Here is a 16231-nt window from a genome sequence, read left to right on the forward strand (position 1 = left end):
AGAGCATGAAAAAAAAAAAAAAAAAAAAAAAGCCTCCCTCCTCCCCCCACCAAAAACAGCTTCTGTGGAAAAAACTAATCTGTTTTATATCTCAACTTCATGAACTAGTAACTCAAAGAGAATTCATTTCCCAATCACAAGCAACTTCTGGATTTCTCAAGACTGACCAGAGAGACACAAAGTAATTTGACTGGTAAATACAGATGGATATAAGATTATCTCCTGGGCCCACATGTATTATAATTTGGCTAAAAATTGTCCACATAGCACAAAAAGAAAAAAAGATTGTCCGTGCATTTGTAGGTCTTGGTCTCATCTCTTTTTATGCTGAGATGTGTAGAGCATCTGATGCAGGACTCGAGCTCCATAAGGCTGGGTCTTTTACAGCACCATCCCACTGTAATGGTCCTGCCCCAAGGTGGGCCATTTTGGCATATGTGGGATTATTTTGAGCTGAAGGGAATCGAGATCCTGTGGGCTCAGGAGAAACGTTTGCCCCTCTCTTAAATACAAAGAACAATCTAAATTGTAGACTCTTGGGTGCCTGGGTGCCTCAGTTGGTTGAGCATCGGACTTTGGCTCAGATCATGATCTCAGGGTTCGTGGATTCGATCCCCACACCGGGCTCTCTGCTGTCAGTGAGAAGCCAGGTTCAGATCCTCTGTCCCCCTCTCTCTGTCCCTCCCCAGCTCGAGCTCTCTCAAAAATAAACATTAAAATAAATAAATAAATAAATAAATAAATAAATAAATAAATAAGAGGGTCTTTACAGAGTAAGGGCTATCTATTACCAGAGATAAACTTTATCTGAGCCATCTATCTATAGGGCAGGGCAAACATTTATTTACCAAACATTTACTTTTTCATTTTTCTGTGAATTACATTCATTCCCTTTGAAGTCCCAAGCCCCTATCCCCTTTCTCCTTGGTTCAGAATGACACATACCTCATTTTGCCTGACTGTCTTTGGAATTTCCATTGTCTGTATGGATTCTCTGGACACATGCTATTAAATTTTATTTTCTCCTGTTAATCTGTCTTGTGTCAATTTGATTCTTAGTCCAGCTAGGACCTTTGAGGAGACAAGAAGTCTTGCTCCCTGACATCATCTAGTCCCCACACACCCCAGAGATGAGAACTACTGTCATCCCCATTATACAGATGGGAAACTGAAGCAGAAAGTAATTTGGTGAATCACACAACTATAAACAGCAGAGCTGGCACTAAATCCCACTCGGGGCCTCAACCTGGCTCGTGACCTTATTACTGTTTCCTTTTTAAGAGGACCTCAGTGAGCTGACACTTTTTGCTGACAGGCTGTTTGCCTCTTTATGCATCAGCTTGGCTGCCTCTCCCCTTGCTCCCTTCTCTATTTAAAATAGGGAGGGAAAAGTCAGTCTTTTTTTGTTACCTCACATTTTTGTTTTTCTCATTATAAATGAAAACCACCAGTCAGTGTATATGTGTGTGTGCTTGTGTCTATGTGTATGTATGTATGTGTGTGTGTGTGTGTGTGTGTGTGTGTTTAGGTGCACATACTCTCTCTCTCTCTCTCTCTCTCTGATTTACCATGCAACTTACAAAATGCCTGGAGCCCAGGCACCATGGAGGCCTGAATCCCCAGGTCAGGGAGCACTGAAGCTGCCTTGGCCTTTCCCTTGCTGTGGTTGAGGTCATCACTAGCTACATAACAGGCAAGGAATTTAATTTTTCCTTCCCTGCAGCCACAGCATCAAGAAAGAAAAGGGAATCCAGCCTTCTCCATAAGCAGGAAAATGGCTGAGTGTTCTGTTTCCTTCCCAGCAGGTGGAAGATGGCAGGAGTTTCAAGTGGCCCAGGTTAAATTTCCCCCACAGAAGCCCAGCCATGGCTGCTGGCTGGTCTCTGGGCTGTCCTGAAGTGGGATGGCAGCACTGGGAAGGGTCGAGCCCTTGCTTCCTGCTTCAGAACCCTTCCAAATCCTGCTACAGATTTTAGAAATTGGCCTCCCCCCAGACAGCTCCCTTCACATGAGTTCCTGAGGCACAGCCCTTTCTTTCTATCAGTGGACCCTGAGCCTGGTCGGACAAAATGGCCACAGCCTGCTCTGCCCAGGAACTCTTGGATTTCATTTTGGTTCTCCCACAGAAATAAAAACTGGTGTTCCCTCCCAAGGTGCCCCAGGACTGGTCCTCCTTGTTGCTTTCTGGGTTACTAACAGTACCAATCCCCAGTCCCAATCTACTTACCTATTCACCTTACAGAAGGGGGTGGAAGAGTAAAGATAGTCTATGGAAGTAGGGGAAGGGGGTCCTTCTCTGGAGGGAGTGGTGAGGGGCCAGGAAGGTCTGTGTTGCATTGCAGGTATCTGAGGCAGCATAGGCATCCCTGGTCACTCTTCTCAGCGGACAGCTTTCTGCCTTTTCCCATGAGTGTGAGGCTCTCTCCAGGGTAGTGTCCTCCATTTGCTTTCTCACTCTACATGTCCTACTCAGCCTAGGCAAGTTCATCCAGCTACAATTTCCCACTAGGGTGCTACTTTGGGCAAGGCAATAATATTTTGTTGAGCAGGACAGTGCTATATTTGGGAATGAGGGAACTTCGGGTCCCCCTACTTCTCCACCATGTTGACTCCTCCAACAGGGCAGTGCTGTTAACTCTATGAAGTCTGTCCCTCAGTTACTGTGACAAACCCTCTCCCCATTCCCAAATGCCTTGTGGGGAGGAGGTGAAGTACTGCCCAGTAGAGAAGCAAATGACTCCTGAACTTACATTTCCAGCCCCAAAAAATCAACCCTGCACCCCCGATCCCTAAAACCAAGGTAATTTCTCAAAGACACCTTGATGCTGTGTCCTAGAGACATCTTACACTCAAACCTGACCTCAATATTTTACTCTACTCTTTTGTCTAGTAAATGATCCCACCACATCCTACTCTCAAACAAACCTGAGGCTCTCATGAATCCACCCTGAACCATTTTAGTGTAACCACAGGCTACATTCTTTAGCCCATCATGCATTTTCTAGAGCCTTTAGGATATACCCACCCCAACTCATCCCTAATCAAGAGCAGATTCTAAGGCAAAGTTGATTAAAAAAAATTTTAATTAAAAATGATTTTTAAAAAAAAATTTTACAGAGAAAGAGTGCACATGAACAGGGGAGAGGGGTAGAGGGAGAGAAAGAATCTCAAGCAGGCTCCACACTCAGCACATAGTCAGACATGGGGCTCCATCCCAGGACCCTGGGATCCTGACCTGAGCTGAAATCAAAAGTCAGATGCTGGGGCACCTGAATGGCTCAGTCGGTTAAGTGTCCTTGGTTAAGTGTCCAACTTCAGCTCAGGTCATGATCTCATGGTCACGTGAGTTTGAACCCCATATTAAACTCTGTGCTGACAGCTCAGAGCCTGGAGCCTGCTTCAGATTTTGTGTCTCCCTTTCTCTGTGTCCCTCCCCCACCCACGCCATCTCTTTCTCAAAAATAAATAAACATTAAAAAAAATTAAAGAGGGGCGCCTGGGTGGCTCAGGTCATGATCTCGTGGTTCGTATGTTCAAGCCCCACATTGGGCTCTCTGCTGTAGATGTAGAGCCCGCTTGGGATCCTGTCCCCCTTTCTCTCTGCCCCTCCCCGGCTTGGTCTCTGTCTCTCTCTCTCAAAAATAAATAAAATTTTTTTTTTTAATTTTAAAGAAAAAAGTAGGATGCTCAACCGACTGAGCCATCAGTCACCCCTAAGTTTTTAAAAAAATTATTTTTTTTTTAATTTTTTTTTTTTTTAACGTTTATTTATTTTTGAGACAGAGAGAGACAGAGCATGAACAGGGGAGGGGCAGAGAGAGAGGGAGACACAGAATCCAAAGCAGGCTCCAGGCTCTGAGCCATCAGCCCAGAGCCTGACGCGGGGCTCGAACTCACGGACCACGAGATCGTGACCTCAGCCGAAGTCGGACGCTTAACCGACTGAGCCACCCAGGCGCCCCAAAAATTATTATTATTTTTTTTTATAAAATCAATTTTAAGGTTAGCTTCCCGCTCCCTCCAATCTTCAAGGCTTTGTTCTAGACAGCCATGACAGAAAGAGGTCATCTGGCTGAGCAGTGGGACAGGCTGAGTTTGAGAGTTAAGGCAAAGCAGATCCTGGGGTTGCAATTCTAGTTCTGCTACTTATTAGGTCCAGGACTTAAAGCAGGCCCTGAGCAGATGGAGAATCAGGTCCTGTCCACCTCTCCAGCTTTACCACCCTCCAGTCAGTACATCACACTATTTGCAGGGCCAGTAAATAGAACCTGTAATCATGTACTCCACATATCTTGGCACTTGCTCTTGCATTTATTTGCCTAAATGACTCCTACTCATCCTTCAAGAACCAGGTCAAGTAGCATCCATCTCCTCTGGGACCTCTCCCCTAGGTCCTAGGTTAAGGACCCCTCCCTGTGAGGTCTTTACTCCGTGCAGCCTCCAGCAAAGCCCTCACATTGTCTTACTATTAATTTCATCTCGTGTTATAGCAATAAACACTAATAGTGTCACTTTAATTCAAGACCTTGTGTGAGACTCCACAGTGAGTGCAGAGAGCACTGGGAGTCAACCTCTGAGCTCTCATCTGGGCAAGTCTGTCATCCTAGGGACAGTCTTTTTTTTTTTTTAATGTTTATTTGTTTTTCAGAGAGCACAAGTGGGAAGGGGCAGAGAGAGGGGGAGACACAGAATCCAAAGCAGCTCCCGGCTCTGAGCTGTCAGCAGAGCCCGACAAAGGGCTCTTACTCATGGACAAGAGATCATGACCTGAGCCGAAGTTGGACGCTTAACCAACTGAGCCACCCAGGCACCGCAGGAATCGCACTTTTCTTCAACTGAGAAAATAGGAGAATTGGCTCAGGGCAGGAGTCCTTGGTCTGGGGTCCACAAACCTCTAAAGGTCGATGGAGGGACTTAAAGGAAGTCCATAAAATCTCTGAACTTGCTGCTAAACTCAATCTATTTGCATTCTGTGAGGAGACCACAGATTCATAAGTAGTCAAGAACTGTTAATCTGGATAATCTCCTGAGTCTCTCCCATCTAGATTGGGTGCATAGTATCTTGAGGAAGGAGGTGCCAGGGAGCAGTAGAGATGGCTGGCATCCGTCCCACACACCCACTGCCATCCCAGGCCCATCTGAGATGGACTTTGTCAAGGGACCCCTGGCATGACCACAGGGCTGATCCTGCAGCTCCCTTAACTTTGGCCCCATGAGCCAGGGAGCAGAGGTAGAAGTATGGTGGACATACACTTAACGCTCTTAAAGAAACATGGGAGCCGGATCAAAGAGGAAAATGGCTGGAGAGTGAACCAAATGGGGACTAAGGGAGGCAAGGAGGAAAGAACCTTTAGAGACATGGACACTATTCAGATACAGAAGTCTAGCACAGGCACAGGCAACACCATGAGTCCTGGTAACGGAGACCTGTGCTGGAAGGAAAAGGGACAGAAACTGGCACTTTCTGAGTCCCTAGTTAGTGCTGGGTACTCTTGTGATCATAATAATCCTGCAAAGGATGTGTAATCAGCCCCAGGCAAGAGAGATTAAATATGAGTTCCACATCTTTTAAATGTGGCCTCCTTTCTGCCCTGCACTGTCTGCTCAGAGAAATTCAGAGCATATCCTACATCAGGCAGCCTCCTGGTACCTCCTTTTAAAAGTGCAATGATTAGAGACTAGACTGCGAATCTGCAGCTGGCAAAGGAGGGAGAAGGCTTCAATCAGTTTGCAACTTTTCTAGGCTCTGGCCACGTGCCGGCCACGGGGCTGGGTTCCGGGAGGCACTGGACAAGAACCTTCCTCTTAGCACCTTACAAACCAGCCATCCCCTCCCCCCAACATGGTAACCAGCTCTGATCTGGGCGGCCAGGGCACAGAGGTGCAGGCCCAGCGCAGCGCTGGAACTGGCGAGCTGGGACGGCGGCTTGGCCGAGTTCGGAAGCCAGCAGGGCAGGGTCCGGCTAGGCTTCCCACTCCCCTTCCCGTTTTACCAGGCGCAGGTCTCCGGGTCCGTGCACCACCAGAGAGAGGTTCTCGGGCTTGGCCGCCGCCATGTCGCTGTCTCCCTCCCGGGTCGAGGCTGCAGTCTGCAGGACGCGTGGTGATTCTGGTGACAGCCCCGCGAGGGTTGGGGGTAAGGGTTGGGAGGCCCTGGTTGTCAGAAAAGGCGCACGCCCGGCCGGGGCGGGGCTTCCTCGCCTCTGACAACCTGGGCGGGGCTAGCGTGGGGGGGGCGGGGCCTTCCTGCTTCCCTCGGGCGCTACCTGGGGGCGCTGGGGGAGGGGGGCCTAAGGAGGGGCCAGAGGAGGGGGTAGGGGAGAGGCGAAGCCGGTCCTCCACAGTCGTCTGCAGGCGCTGCTGTTTAAGTCGGCGTCATATCCAAGGGAACATTGCTGTCCTGAAAGTAACCTGCAGAGGCGTCAGCCACCAGACTAATGTCCTCAGACTTGAGCTGCAGAAGAAGGGGGTTCTGCAATGTGGAGCAGATTCTGAAGGCTAGCACTGAGATTCTGATAAGGTGTGTCTCCGTCTTACCTAGAGGTGAGGCCTGGGGGTCTGTATTTGTATTAGCATTGGAAATCTTGAGGCTGCAGATAGGGCACGGTCTACACTTTGAGAAACAGGAACTACACTGATGCAACCTTCATGTGGGCCCTGTATCCCCAGCACCCAGCAAAGTGCCCGGTACAAATAAGAATGAACGAATGCGTCAGTCGGTACAAGTAAGAATGAACGAATGGCTCAGTCGGTTAAGCGTCCCACTTCGGCTCAGGTCATGATCTTACGGTTCATGAGTTTGAGCCCTGCCTCGGGCTCTGGGCTGACAGCTCAGAGCCTGGAGCCCGCTTCAGATTCTATGTCTTCCTCTGTCTGCCCCTCCGCTGCTTGCACTCTGTCTCTCGCATTGTCTCAAAAATAAATAAACATTAAAAAAAAAAAAAAAAGAATGAATGAATGAATTGACATACCATCTCATGGGCTCCATGCATCAGAGTGAAGAAGCTATGAAATGGAATCTGCAAACCCTTTTTCTCTTAACTGGCTCTGCTTCTTGTAATAGAAGCCGGACTTCTGCGTGCATTCTTCCTTCAGGCTTCTTTTTCCTCAGAAACAATGAAAGTTTACTCCAAGGGGAGAGCTGCCCTCAGGCCTGGCTTCAGTCCGTAAAGGTCCTTCCCTCCTTTGAGAGTAGTGTTCAGGATTTCATTCCCTACAGCCTCTCCCCACACCCAGACATTCTGCTGGATCATTTTATCCCCCCTGGGAGACTTTCCCCAGCACCCAGCCCTTGGAGATAACCCTGTGGCACTCACTGCACACTCCACAGATGGGTCACAACCTGTACTTTCCTTCCCCAACCTGTAATCATCCCTTCCCCAAATGCTCTGGAAGGTCACTGAGGGCAAGGCTTCATTTCTTAAAAAAAAAAAAAAAAAAAAAAGTCTAGCCCATATTGAGCTCCAGTTGGAAGAGGCGAGTCCGGTCTCAAAACGGAGGTAAAACCACTGCCTGGTTGCCCCCAGCCGGACTCTGTCTCCGCCGCACGGGGCGGGGGGCATGATCCAAAGGAACCAGAGCAGTTGAGAAAACTGTTTATTGGTGGTTTGAGCTTTGAAACTACAAATGATAGTTTATAAGAACGTTTTGAAAAATGGGACACACTTACAGATTGTGTGGTGATGAGAGACCCCCAAACAAAACGTTCCAGGGGTTTTGGTTTTGTGACTTACTCTTGCGTGGAAGAGGTGGATGCAGCCATGTGTGCTCGACCACACAAGGGTGATGGACGTGTAGTGGAACCAAAGAGAGCTGTTTCTGGAGAGGATTCTGCAAAGCCTGGTGCCCATCTAACTATGAAGAAAAATTTCGTTGGTGGTATTAAAGAAGATACAGAAGAATACAATTGGAGAGACTGCTTTGAAAAGTATGGCAAGATGGAAACCATAGAAGTTATGGAGGACAGGCAGAGTGGAAAAAAGAAAGGATTTGCTTTTGTAACTTTTGATGATCATGATACAGTTGATAAAATTGTTCAGAAATACCATCACTATTAATGGGCGTAATTGTGAAGTGGAAAAGGCCCTTTCCAAACAAGAAATGCAGTCTGCTGGATCACAAAGAGGTCGTGGAGGTGGATCTGGCAACTTTATGGGTCGTGGAGGAAACTTTGGTGGAAGAGGAGGCTACAGTGGAGGTGGTGGCAGCAGAGGTAGATATGGAGGAGGTGATGGTGGATATAATGGATTTGGAGGTGATGGTGGCAACTGTGGTGGTGGTCCTGGTTAAAGTAGCAGAGGAGGCTATGGTGGTGGTGGGCCAGGATATGGAAACCAAGGCGGTGGGTATGGCGGTGATGGTGGAGGATATGATGGTTACGATGAAGGAGGAAATTTTGGAGGTGGTAACTATGGTGGTCGTGGGAACTATAATGATTTTGGAAATTATAGTGGACAACAGCAACCAAGCTGAGCACCCATGAAAGGGGGCAGTTTTGATGGAAGAAGCTCGGGCATTCCCTATGGTGGTTATGGATCTGGTGGTGGAAGTGGTGGATATGGTAGCAGGAGGTTCTAAAAATTTTCGGAAGAAAAGGGCAACAGTTCTTAGCAGGAGAGAGAGCGAGTTGTTGTCAGGAAAGCTGACAGGTTACTTTGAGACAGTCGTCCCCAGTGCATTAGAGGAACTGCAAAAATCTGCCACAGAAGGAATGATGCTCCATAATCAGAAAAGTTCCTGCAGCTTAAACAGGAACCCCTTCTTGTTCAGGACTGTCATAGCCATAGTTGGTGAAAAGTGCAGCTATTGATGAATGCAATGTAGTGTCAATTAGATGTGCATTCCTGAGGTCTTTTATCTGTTGTAGCTTTTTCTTTTTCTTTTCATTACATCAGGTATATTGTCCTGTAAATTGTGGTAGTGGTACCAGGAATAAAAAATGAAGGATTTTTTAACTTTTCAAAAACAAAAATCTATTAAGTGTCTTACTTTTTTTTTTAATTTTTAAATAGCTTTATTGAAGTATAATTGACATACTGTAAATAGCCAATATTTAAAGTACATACTACAGGGGCGCCTGGGTGGCTCAGTCGGTTAGGCGGCTGACTTCGGCTCAGGTCATGATCTCGCGGTCCGTGGGTTCGAGCCCTGCGTCGGGCTCTGTGCTGACAGCTCAGGGCCCGGAGCCTGTTTCAGATTCTGTGTCTCCCTCTCTCTCTCTGACCCTCCCCCATTCATGCTCTGTCTCTCTCTGTCTCAAAAATAAATAAACGTTAAAAAAAAAAATAAAGTACATACTACAGTAAGTTTTGATATATGTATACGTCATGAAGCCATCACCATATTCAAGATAATGAGCATAATGTATCCCCCTCAAAAGTCCTCTCCCCATCCTAAGCAACCATTGCTCTTCTTTCTTCACTACAGATTAGTTTGCATTTTCTAGAATTCTATATAAATAGTATAAAAAGTGGGTATTTTTTAGCCTTTTTTTTAATGTTTCTTTATTTTTGAGAGGTGGGGGAGGGGCAGAGACAGCAGGGCCACAGAGGATCCCAAGCGAGCTCTGTGCTGACAGCAGCAAGCCCAACACAGGACTCCATCTCACAAACCATGAGATCATGACCCGAGTTGAAGTCACTCAACTGACTGAGCTACCCAGGCACCCCAAGCTTTTTAGACTTATCACAATTGTTTTGAGATTCATCCAAGTTGTTGGATATATCCAAATTGCATATATCAATAGTTCATTCCTTTTTATTGGTGATGTGCCACAATGTGTTTATCCATTTACATACTGATGGACATTTGGGTTGTTTCTAGTTTTTTATGATTACAAATATGGTTCCTATGAACATTCATGTACAAGTTTTGATACGGACATATGCTTTCATTTCTTCTAAGTTATCAGGTCATTGTTACTCTATGATTAGCCATTTGAGGAACGTCTAAACTGTTTTCCAAAGTGATTGAACGACTTTAATTCCCAGCAGCTGTGCAACTGGAGCTGGGAGTCCCAGTTTTTCCAAATCCTCACCAACAGTTGGTGTAGTCAGTTTCTAAAAAATTTTAGATGTTCTAATAGGTGTGTAGTGCATCTCATTGTTTTTTTTTTAATTGAAGTATAGTTAGCATAATTAACATACAGTGTTATATTAGTTTCAAGTGTACAGTATAATAATTCAACGATTCTATACATTTCTCAGTGCTCATCACAATAAATGTACTCTTAATCCCCTTCACCTATTTCACCCATCCCCTCCCCCACCTCCCCTCTGGCAACCACTGGTTTGTTCTCTATATTTAAGAGTGGTTTTTTTTTTTAATCTTTTTTCTTAAAGTCCACCATAAGAGTGAAATCATATGGTACTTGTCTTTCTTTGACTGACTTCTTTCACTTAGCATTATACCCTCTAGGCCCATCCATGTTGTTCCAAATGGCAAGATCTCTTTCTTTTTTATGACCGAGTAATATCCATTGTGTGTATATATTTCATATTCCATTGTGTGTATATATTTCATATATATATATATATATATATATATATATATATATACCACTTCTTTTTTTTTTTTTTAATTTTTTTTTCAACATTTTTTATTTATTTTTGGGACAGAGAGAGACAGAGCATGAACGGGGGAGGGGCAGAGAGAGAGGGAGACACAGAATCGGAAACAGGCTCCAGGCTCCGAGCCATCAGCCCAGAGCCTGACGCGGGGCTCGAACTCACAGACCGCGAGATCGTGACCTGGCTGAAGTCGGACGCTTAACCGACTGCGCCACCCAGGCGCCCCCTATATACCACTTCTTTATCCATTCATCTGTTGATGGACATTTGGGTTGCTTCCATAATTTAATTTAGCTTTTGTAAATAATGCTGCAATAAACATAGGGGTGCCTATATCTTCCCAAATTAATGTTTTTGTTTTCTTTGGATAAGTACCCAGTAGTGGGATTATTGGATCATATGATAATTCTATTTTAAAATTTTAAAACTTCCATACTGTTTACCACAGTGGCTACACTAACTTGTATTCCCACCAACTGTGCCTGAGGGTTCTTTTTCTGTACATCCTCAGCAATTGTTTTTTCCTCCAGAATACTTGCCAAGGCCTCATTTTAAAAAACAGAATCTGGTAAAATATTTTGGACAGTGTAGGAGCTCAGAAAAAAAAAAGATTTGATGATAAATGTAGACCAATCTCTGGAAACCCAATAATGATAAAAATGGAAGTATGTGTCAGGGTTGGGGGGGGAGGGATGGGTAAGGTGTGACAAAACAATGGGATGGATTTTTGCAAGGGATTGGTAGAGTCACGTTCATTGCTTTGAGACCTATCCCATAAGGCTAGGCTATACTTGACCGGTCCCTCCAGCACTTCCTGCACGCAGCTTCTAAGCAGGCTTTGCTTGGGGAGACAGACTAACTCGGGGTTACCTGACTTCACTTGTGAAGCTGAACTTTAAGCTTTCTCTTCTTGGCTTGTGGAGTTCCTTCAGTCTCCCAAACATGGCTCTCCAGTGGGTGAAGCTGACAATGGAGAAAGCCCTAATGGTTTAATAGCTGAGAGCCACTTGAAGTAGACTCTTACTGACTTTTAAATTAAGTAAACAGAATACCAGAACCAAGGCAGAGGTCTGACAGTAAAATATGACACAATGACCACACTTTGGAGAGGTATTTGTTTTCTTATGAGCAATAACATTTTGCAACTGTCTTGAAGGTTATTGCCTGGAGGTAAAGAGATTTGGAAAGGCAGGAGACAAATTTAGAAATATATTCTAAGACTAAGCCTCTCTATAGAAAACATAAAACAGTGAGTTGATAAAGATTCTTAAGAAACTGGCATTTTTAAAGTAAAAAAGCAAGTTGTTATTATGGCATTTAAACAATTTGGTGTGACATTTCTACATAATTTCCTAACAGAGACTAGCATTCATGATGGTAAGCAATAGACTTTTCTAGGCATTTTAGTGAATAGGGATAAAGTGCTGGCTTTACCTTTGCTGGTGGCCTGCTTGGCACAGCTTCTCTGGGTCTCTGCCTAACTTTCCCAAACACTTTGAGGGACTCTCTCCCCTGAATACTACTACAAGTTGTTGATAAATTTCTGCCATGAAAACCTATTTAGAATTCTAAAATGAAATCATAGGTTGCATATCCTCCAGGATTGCATATTTAGAAAAAGGGAGACTTTAGTCCAGGCAGCATCTACTCTATCACAAATACTGGGTTACTTCAGGTGTAGATAATGCAATATACTAACAAGAAAAATCTGTGTGCCATTGGACTTTAGTTTTCGGAAGGTCAGAACAGTTGTAAAATTCTGATTTCCCGATTTCTCCATTTGGTCAACTATTCAGTTACTCAAACCTGGTTATTTACAACAAAAGAAAGAATAACAAAAACAAAACAAAACAAAAGAAAGAGACAAGAAGGAAGGAAGGAAGGAAGGAAGGAAGGAAGGAAGGAACGAAGGAAGGAAGGGAGAAAAACATGAAATTTCTTACAGACCTTGGAAATAAGGTTACCAATGAGAGTTAAACTAGTAAAATCCATATGCAATGAATAAGATTAATGAGCTTCCCTGAGGAACTAGTAACATACCTGCCATTAACAAATTTCAGGGAAGATTAGGAAAAGAAGGAGAGCAGGAATTTTAGTCTAGAACTATCCAGGGGAGAGAGGTGCTTGGTGATAGTGGTGGCAATGTTGCTGGCACAGAAGAGTGGAAGCAAGGGGACTGCTAAAGGTTACTGCTACATGCCAGCTGAGGATGGTGACTGAGATAAATCTTGGAAGTGGAGATGGAGTGAAGCAGGTAGGTCCAAGATTTATTTTGGAGCTAGGCAAGGGACTTGGTAAGGATTGGTTTATAGGAGTTGAGGAGAAGGTAGCTGGAAGATTTACTCTCAGATTTCTGACATGATTACTGGATGGATGAAGGCTATTATCTGATATGGGCAGTACTGAGGGAGGAGGAACAGATTTGGGGGAAAGATCAGGCAGGTAATTTTGGGTAGGCTAAGTTTGAGATATCTGTGAGACATCTAGGAGAAATAAACCAGGTCTGGGAAAGTCTCGGTTTGAAAAGTCTATACTAAATTTGGAAATCATTGGTAATAGACTGTATTTAAAGGAATAAAAGATAAGGAGGTAATGTAGGGAGAGTATAGAATGAAAAAAGACACACTTCAGGTCCAAACATTCAGCATCCAACAATGAGGGAGCAGGAAAAGGAAAAAGGAACCAGCAAAGAATCCTGAGAATAAGGAGAATCATATTAGGGAAAGGCAGTGTTTTAAGAAGGAAGCAGACAGCTGTTAAATACCAATGAGAGGTCAAGATGGAAATCAAAAAGTATGGAGTTAGTGGAGTTAGCCATAAGGAAATCATGGGTGTTCATGGCAAAGTGTTTTGGTATGAAGATAGGAGCAGGAGCCACACTGGTTTGGGATCATTCATATATTCATTTAGTAAACACATAGTAAGTAATCTGTGACATGTCAGGTATAAAATATTGGGGATACAATAAACAAGACAGAAACAATCCCCATTCAGGGAGAGGAATCCATTAAATAAATGACAACAGAAGTATTGATTCTATCATACTTAAGGTAAGAGCTATGAAGAAAAAGGAAAGGATACCATGAAAATGTATAACAGAAAAACCCAGTCCAGCTTGAAAGCAAGGGAAGATTGCCCCCAAGGAAGTGATGTATTAGCTGTAATTGAAAGACTTAGGTAGTCACAGGAGTGAGGCAAAGGAGAGAGAGGGTGTGTTCCAGGCAACACACACATAGAGTCCTAGAGGGGGAAGAGGTCATTGTTGAAAGTCAGCAGTGTGGCAGGGCCATGGTGAGCAAGGGGACCCAACCCAGGGGTGTACATAGGTCTTCCAGTATTTCATGTTGCTGAAATGCAGGAGTACAAGAAGAAATGTGGCAAGAATAAAGATCTTAGAGGGAAAGCTGGAAAATCACACTGCTTGAAGGTGAGGAGTTCCTTCTGAGGTACAAAGTCCATTTTTGTAACAAGGACAGGGAGTGTAGCTGGGAGCATAGAACCTCCCAGAATTAGTTTGATTCTGAGAATCAGAGATGATAGAATTGAATAGGGAATCCTATTGACAAGTCTTACTTGCAGGAGACAATGGGGAGGAGCTGGCAGACACTGTTATAAACAACCTGAAAGCTGTCTGTCTGCAGCTGGGAGAAGTAGGAGCTAAAAGAGTTCTTATAGGGGTACCTGGGTGGTTCAGTCCATTGAGTATCCAACTCTTGATTTCGGCTCAGGTCATGATCCCAGGGTCGTGGGATCGAGCCCTGTGTAGGGATTTTCTTGGGATTCTCTCTCTCAACCTCTGCCCCTCTCTCCCACTCACACACTCTCTCTCTCTCAAAAAAAAAAAAAAAAGGAAAAGAAAAAGAAAAAGCTCTTACAGACAATCTGGGTTATAGAGGAATTTCCCATTAGCCTTGTCCTCTTCTCTTCATGTCATGTCTATAAATAGCTGGTCCAAAGTGATTCACTTCATTCATTAGTTATCAATAAAGTTCCACAATAGGAACTGTATAAACATGATAAAGGAATAAAGGGAAATGAAAAGAAATAAAGAATATTCACCAGAAAAAAAATATTGCTGAGGAACAAATGAAAGTTTTGATAGAACAGTTTGCCATAAAACTGAAGAGGGCATCCAATGTGGAGACACTCCACATTGGAGGTAAGGTGGGGGAAGGGGGCAAAGTAGGGGTGGGGGAAGGGCAACACAGGTACAGAACCTGAGTGGGATGAGAAGGGCATCTTCACAGGGAAGTGGTATTAACATGGGGTGTCAAAGCCCTAAAAGGGTGAGGAAGAGAACACATGTGTTTAGCACAGCTCAGTGTGAGGTAAGGGAGACTGGGGATGATGAAGAGGATGACTATAGCTAAAGGCTAGTGTTGGGTATAGGAGCCTGAATATGTTGGGGATAGCATTTGCTCAGGTGAGGAGGGAGCCACAGAGATAAGAGATTGGTACACACTGAGGGATTGAAAAAATAAGTACTACATTAAGGATGATGGGAGCAAGGTTTCTCACTATTGGAAAAGAGAGGTATACATATGGAAGGAAAAAAACAGAATGAACCCTGTGTGATGTTAGATAAAATTGGAGGGATCAGTGTGAGCTCATGATTTGCAATAGACAGAAATAAATAGAAGTATAAATATATGTGTGTACACACACACACATAATTCTCCATAGTTCTGTCTACAGAAAGAGCTTGGGTTGGGAACAGTGACACCTGATAGCAAAGAGTATATCTAGCACCCAAATCTTGGTTACCATACTCCACTATAGGAACCAGGGCTTCTTGAAGAAATGACTTAATCTAGGGCTGGAACAAGAAAAGTACAAGATGAACCTGGAACATCTTGTTGTGCCAGAAAGTAAGGAAATATTCCATGAATTATGGGACATATCAAAGGACACAGAAGCCAGCTTGAATTAACTACTACTGAACAAATCACAGGAAATTTGAGCATAAAAATAAATTATAATAATAACATATCATAACCCATTGAGTAAAATAAGAACAGTGAGTCCATACTGACAAAAATCAATTAATAAATTGAAAGTTTGACAAAATATGTGTAGTTACATAACCCAAAGTACCTCCCTACAAAATATCTATTACATAGGGGAAAAGAGTAACTTTACATTGGAGAAGCATGGTTTTACCACCTTAATCAAGTGATCAGAATTACTATCGTTATCAATGAGACATACTGAAATCATGTACCACTTGAAAGGATGTGATGAGAAGAAAACAGTTGAGATATTAATGCAAAAAAAATGCAGAAGCTGAATCTAATCATGAGAAAATATTAGACAAGCTCAATTTGAGGAATATCCTGCAATAATTTGTCTGTAATCTTTAAATGAGTCATTGTCATGGGAGTCAAAGAAAGCCTGAAGAAATGTTTCAGATTGAAGGAAACTAAAAAGACAAGACAACTAAATCCAACACATGATTCTGAATTGTATCCATTTGCATAAAGGACATTATTAGGTCAATTGGTAAAAATTTACCAGGGTCTGAAGATTATCTGATAGTATTACCATGTATCACTGAGTTTGTTAATTTCATGAGTTTGATGGGGCAAATGTTAACAATTGGGTTAGGAAATAAAGTTCTTTGTATTGGATGGGAATGCAAGCTGGTGCAGCCACTCTGGAAAACA

At 43.8% G+C, this 16231-nt stretch overlaps 1 protein-coding gene and 1 pseudogene across 1 annotated transcript in view; one reads left to right on the forward strand and one right to left on the reverse strand.

Moving 5' to 3' along the window:
• The window catches only part of SORD (sorbitol dehydrogenase), a 35227-nt gene extending 29026 nt beyond the window's left edge, over window positions 1-6201 (reverse strand). Inside the window, exon 1 of the mRNA XM_060618681.3 lies at window positions 5994-6201. Within this exon, the coding sequence (XP_060474664.1) occupies window positions 5994-6056 (63 nt within the window). The 5' untranslated portion in view covers window positions 6057-6201. The remainder of the gene's footprint in view (window positions 1-5993) is intronic.
• LOC144616559 (heterogeneous nuclear ribonucleoprotein A3 pseudogene) lies at window positions 6055-8577 on the forward strand (annotated as a pseudogene).
• The last annotated feature ends 7654 nt before the right edge of the window (window positions 8578-16231 follow it).

Source organism: Panthera onca, chromosome B3, assembly GCF_046562875.1.
Source record: "Panthera onca isolate mPanOnc1 chromosome B3, mPanOnc1 haplotype 2, whole genome shotgun sequence".
NCBI classification, from domain to species: domain Eukaryota; kingdom Metazoa; phylum Chordata; class Mammalia; order Carnivora; family Felidae; genus Panthera; species Panthera onca.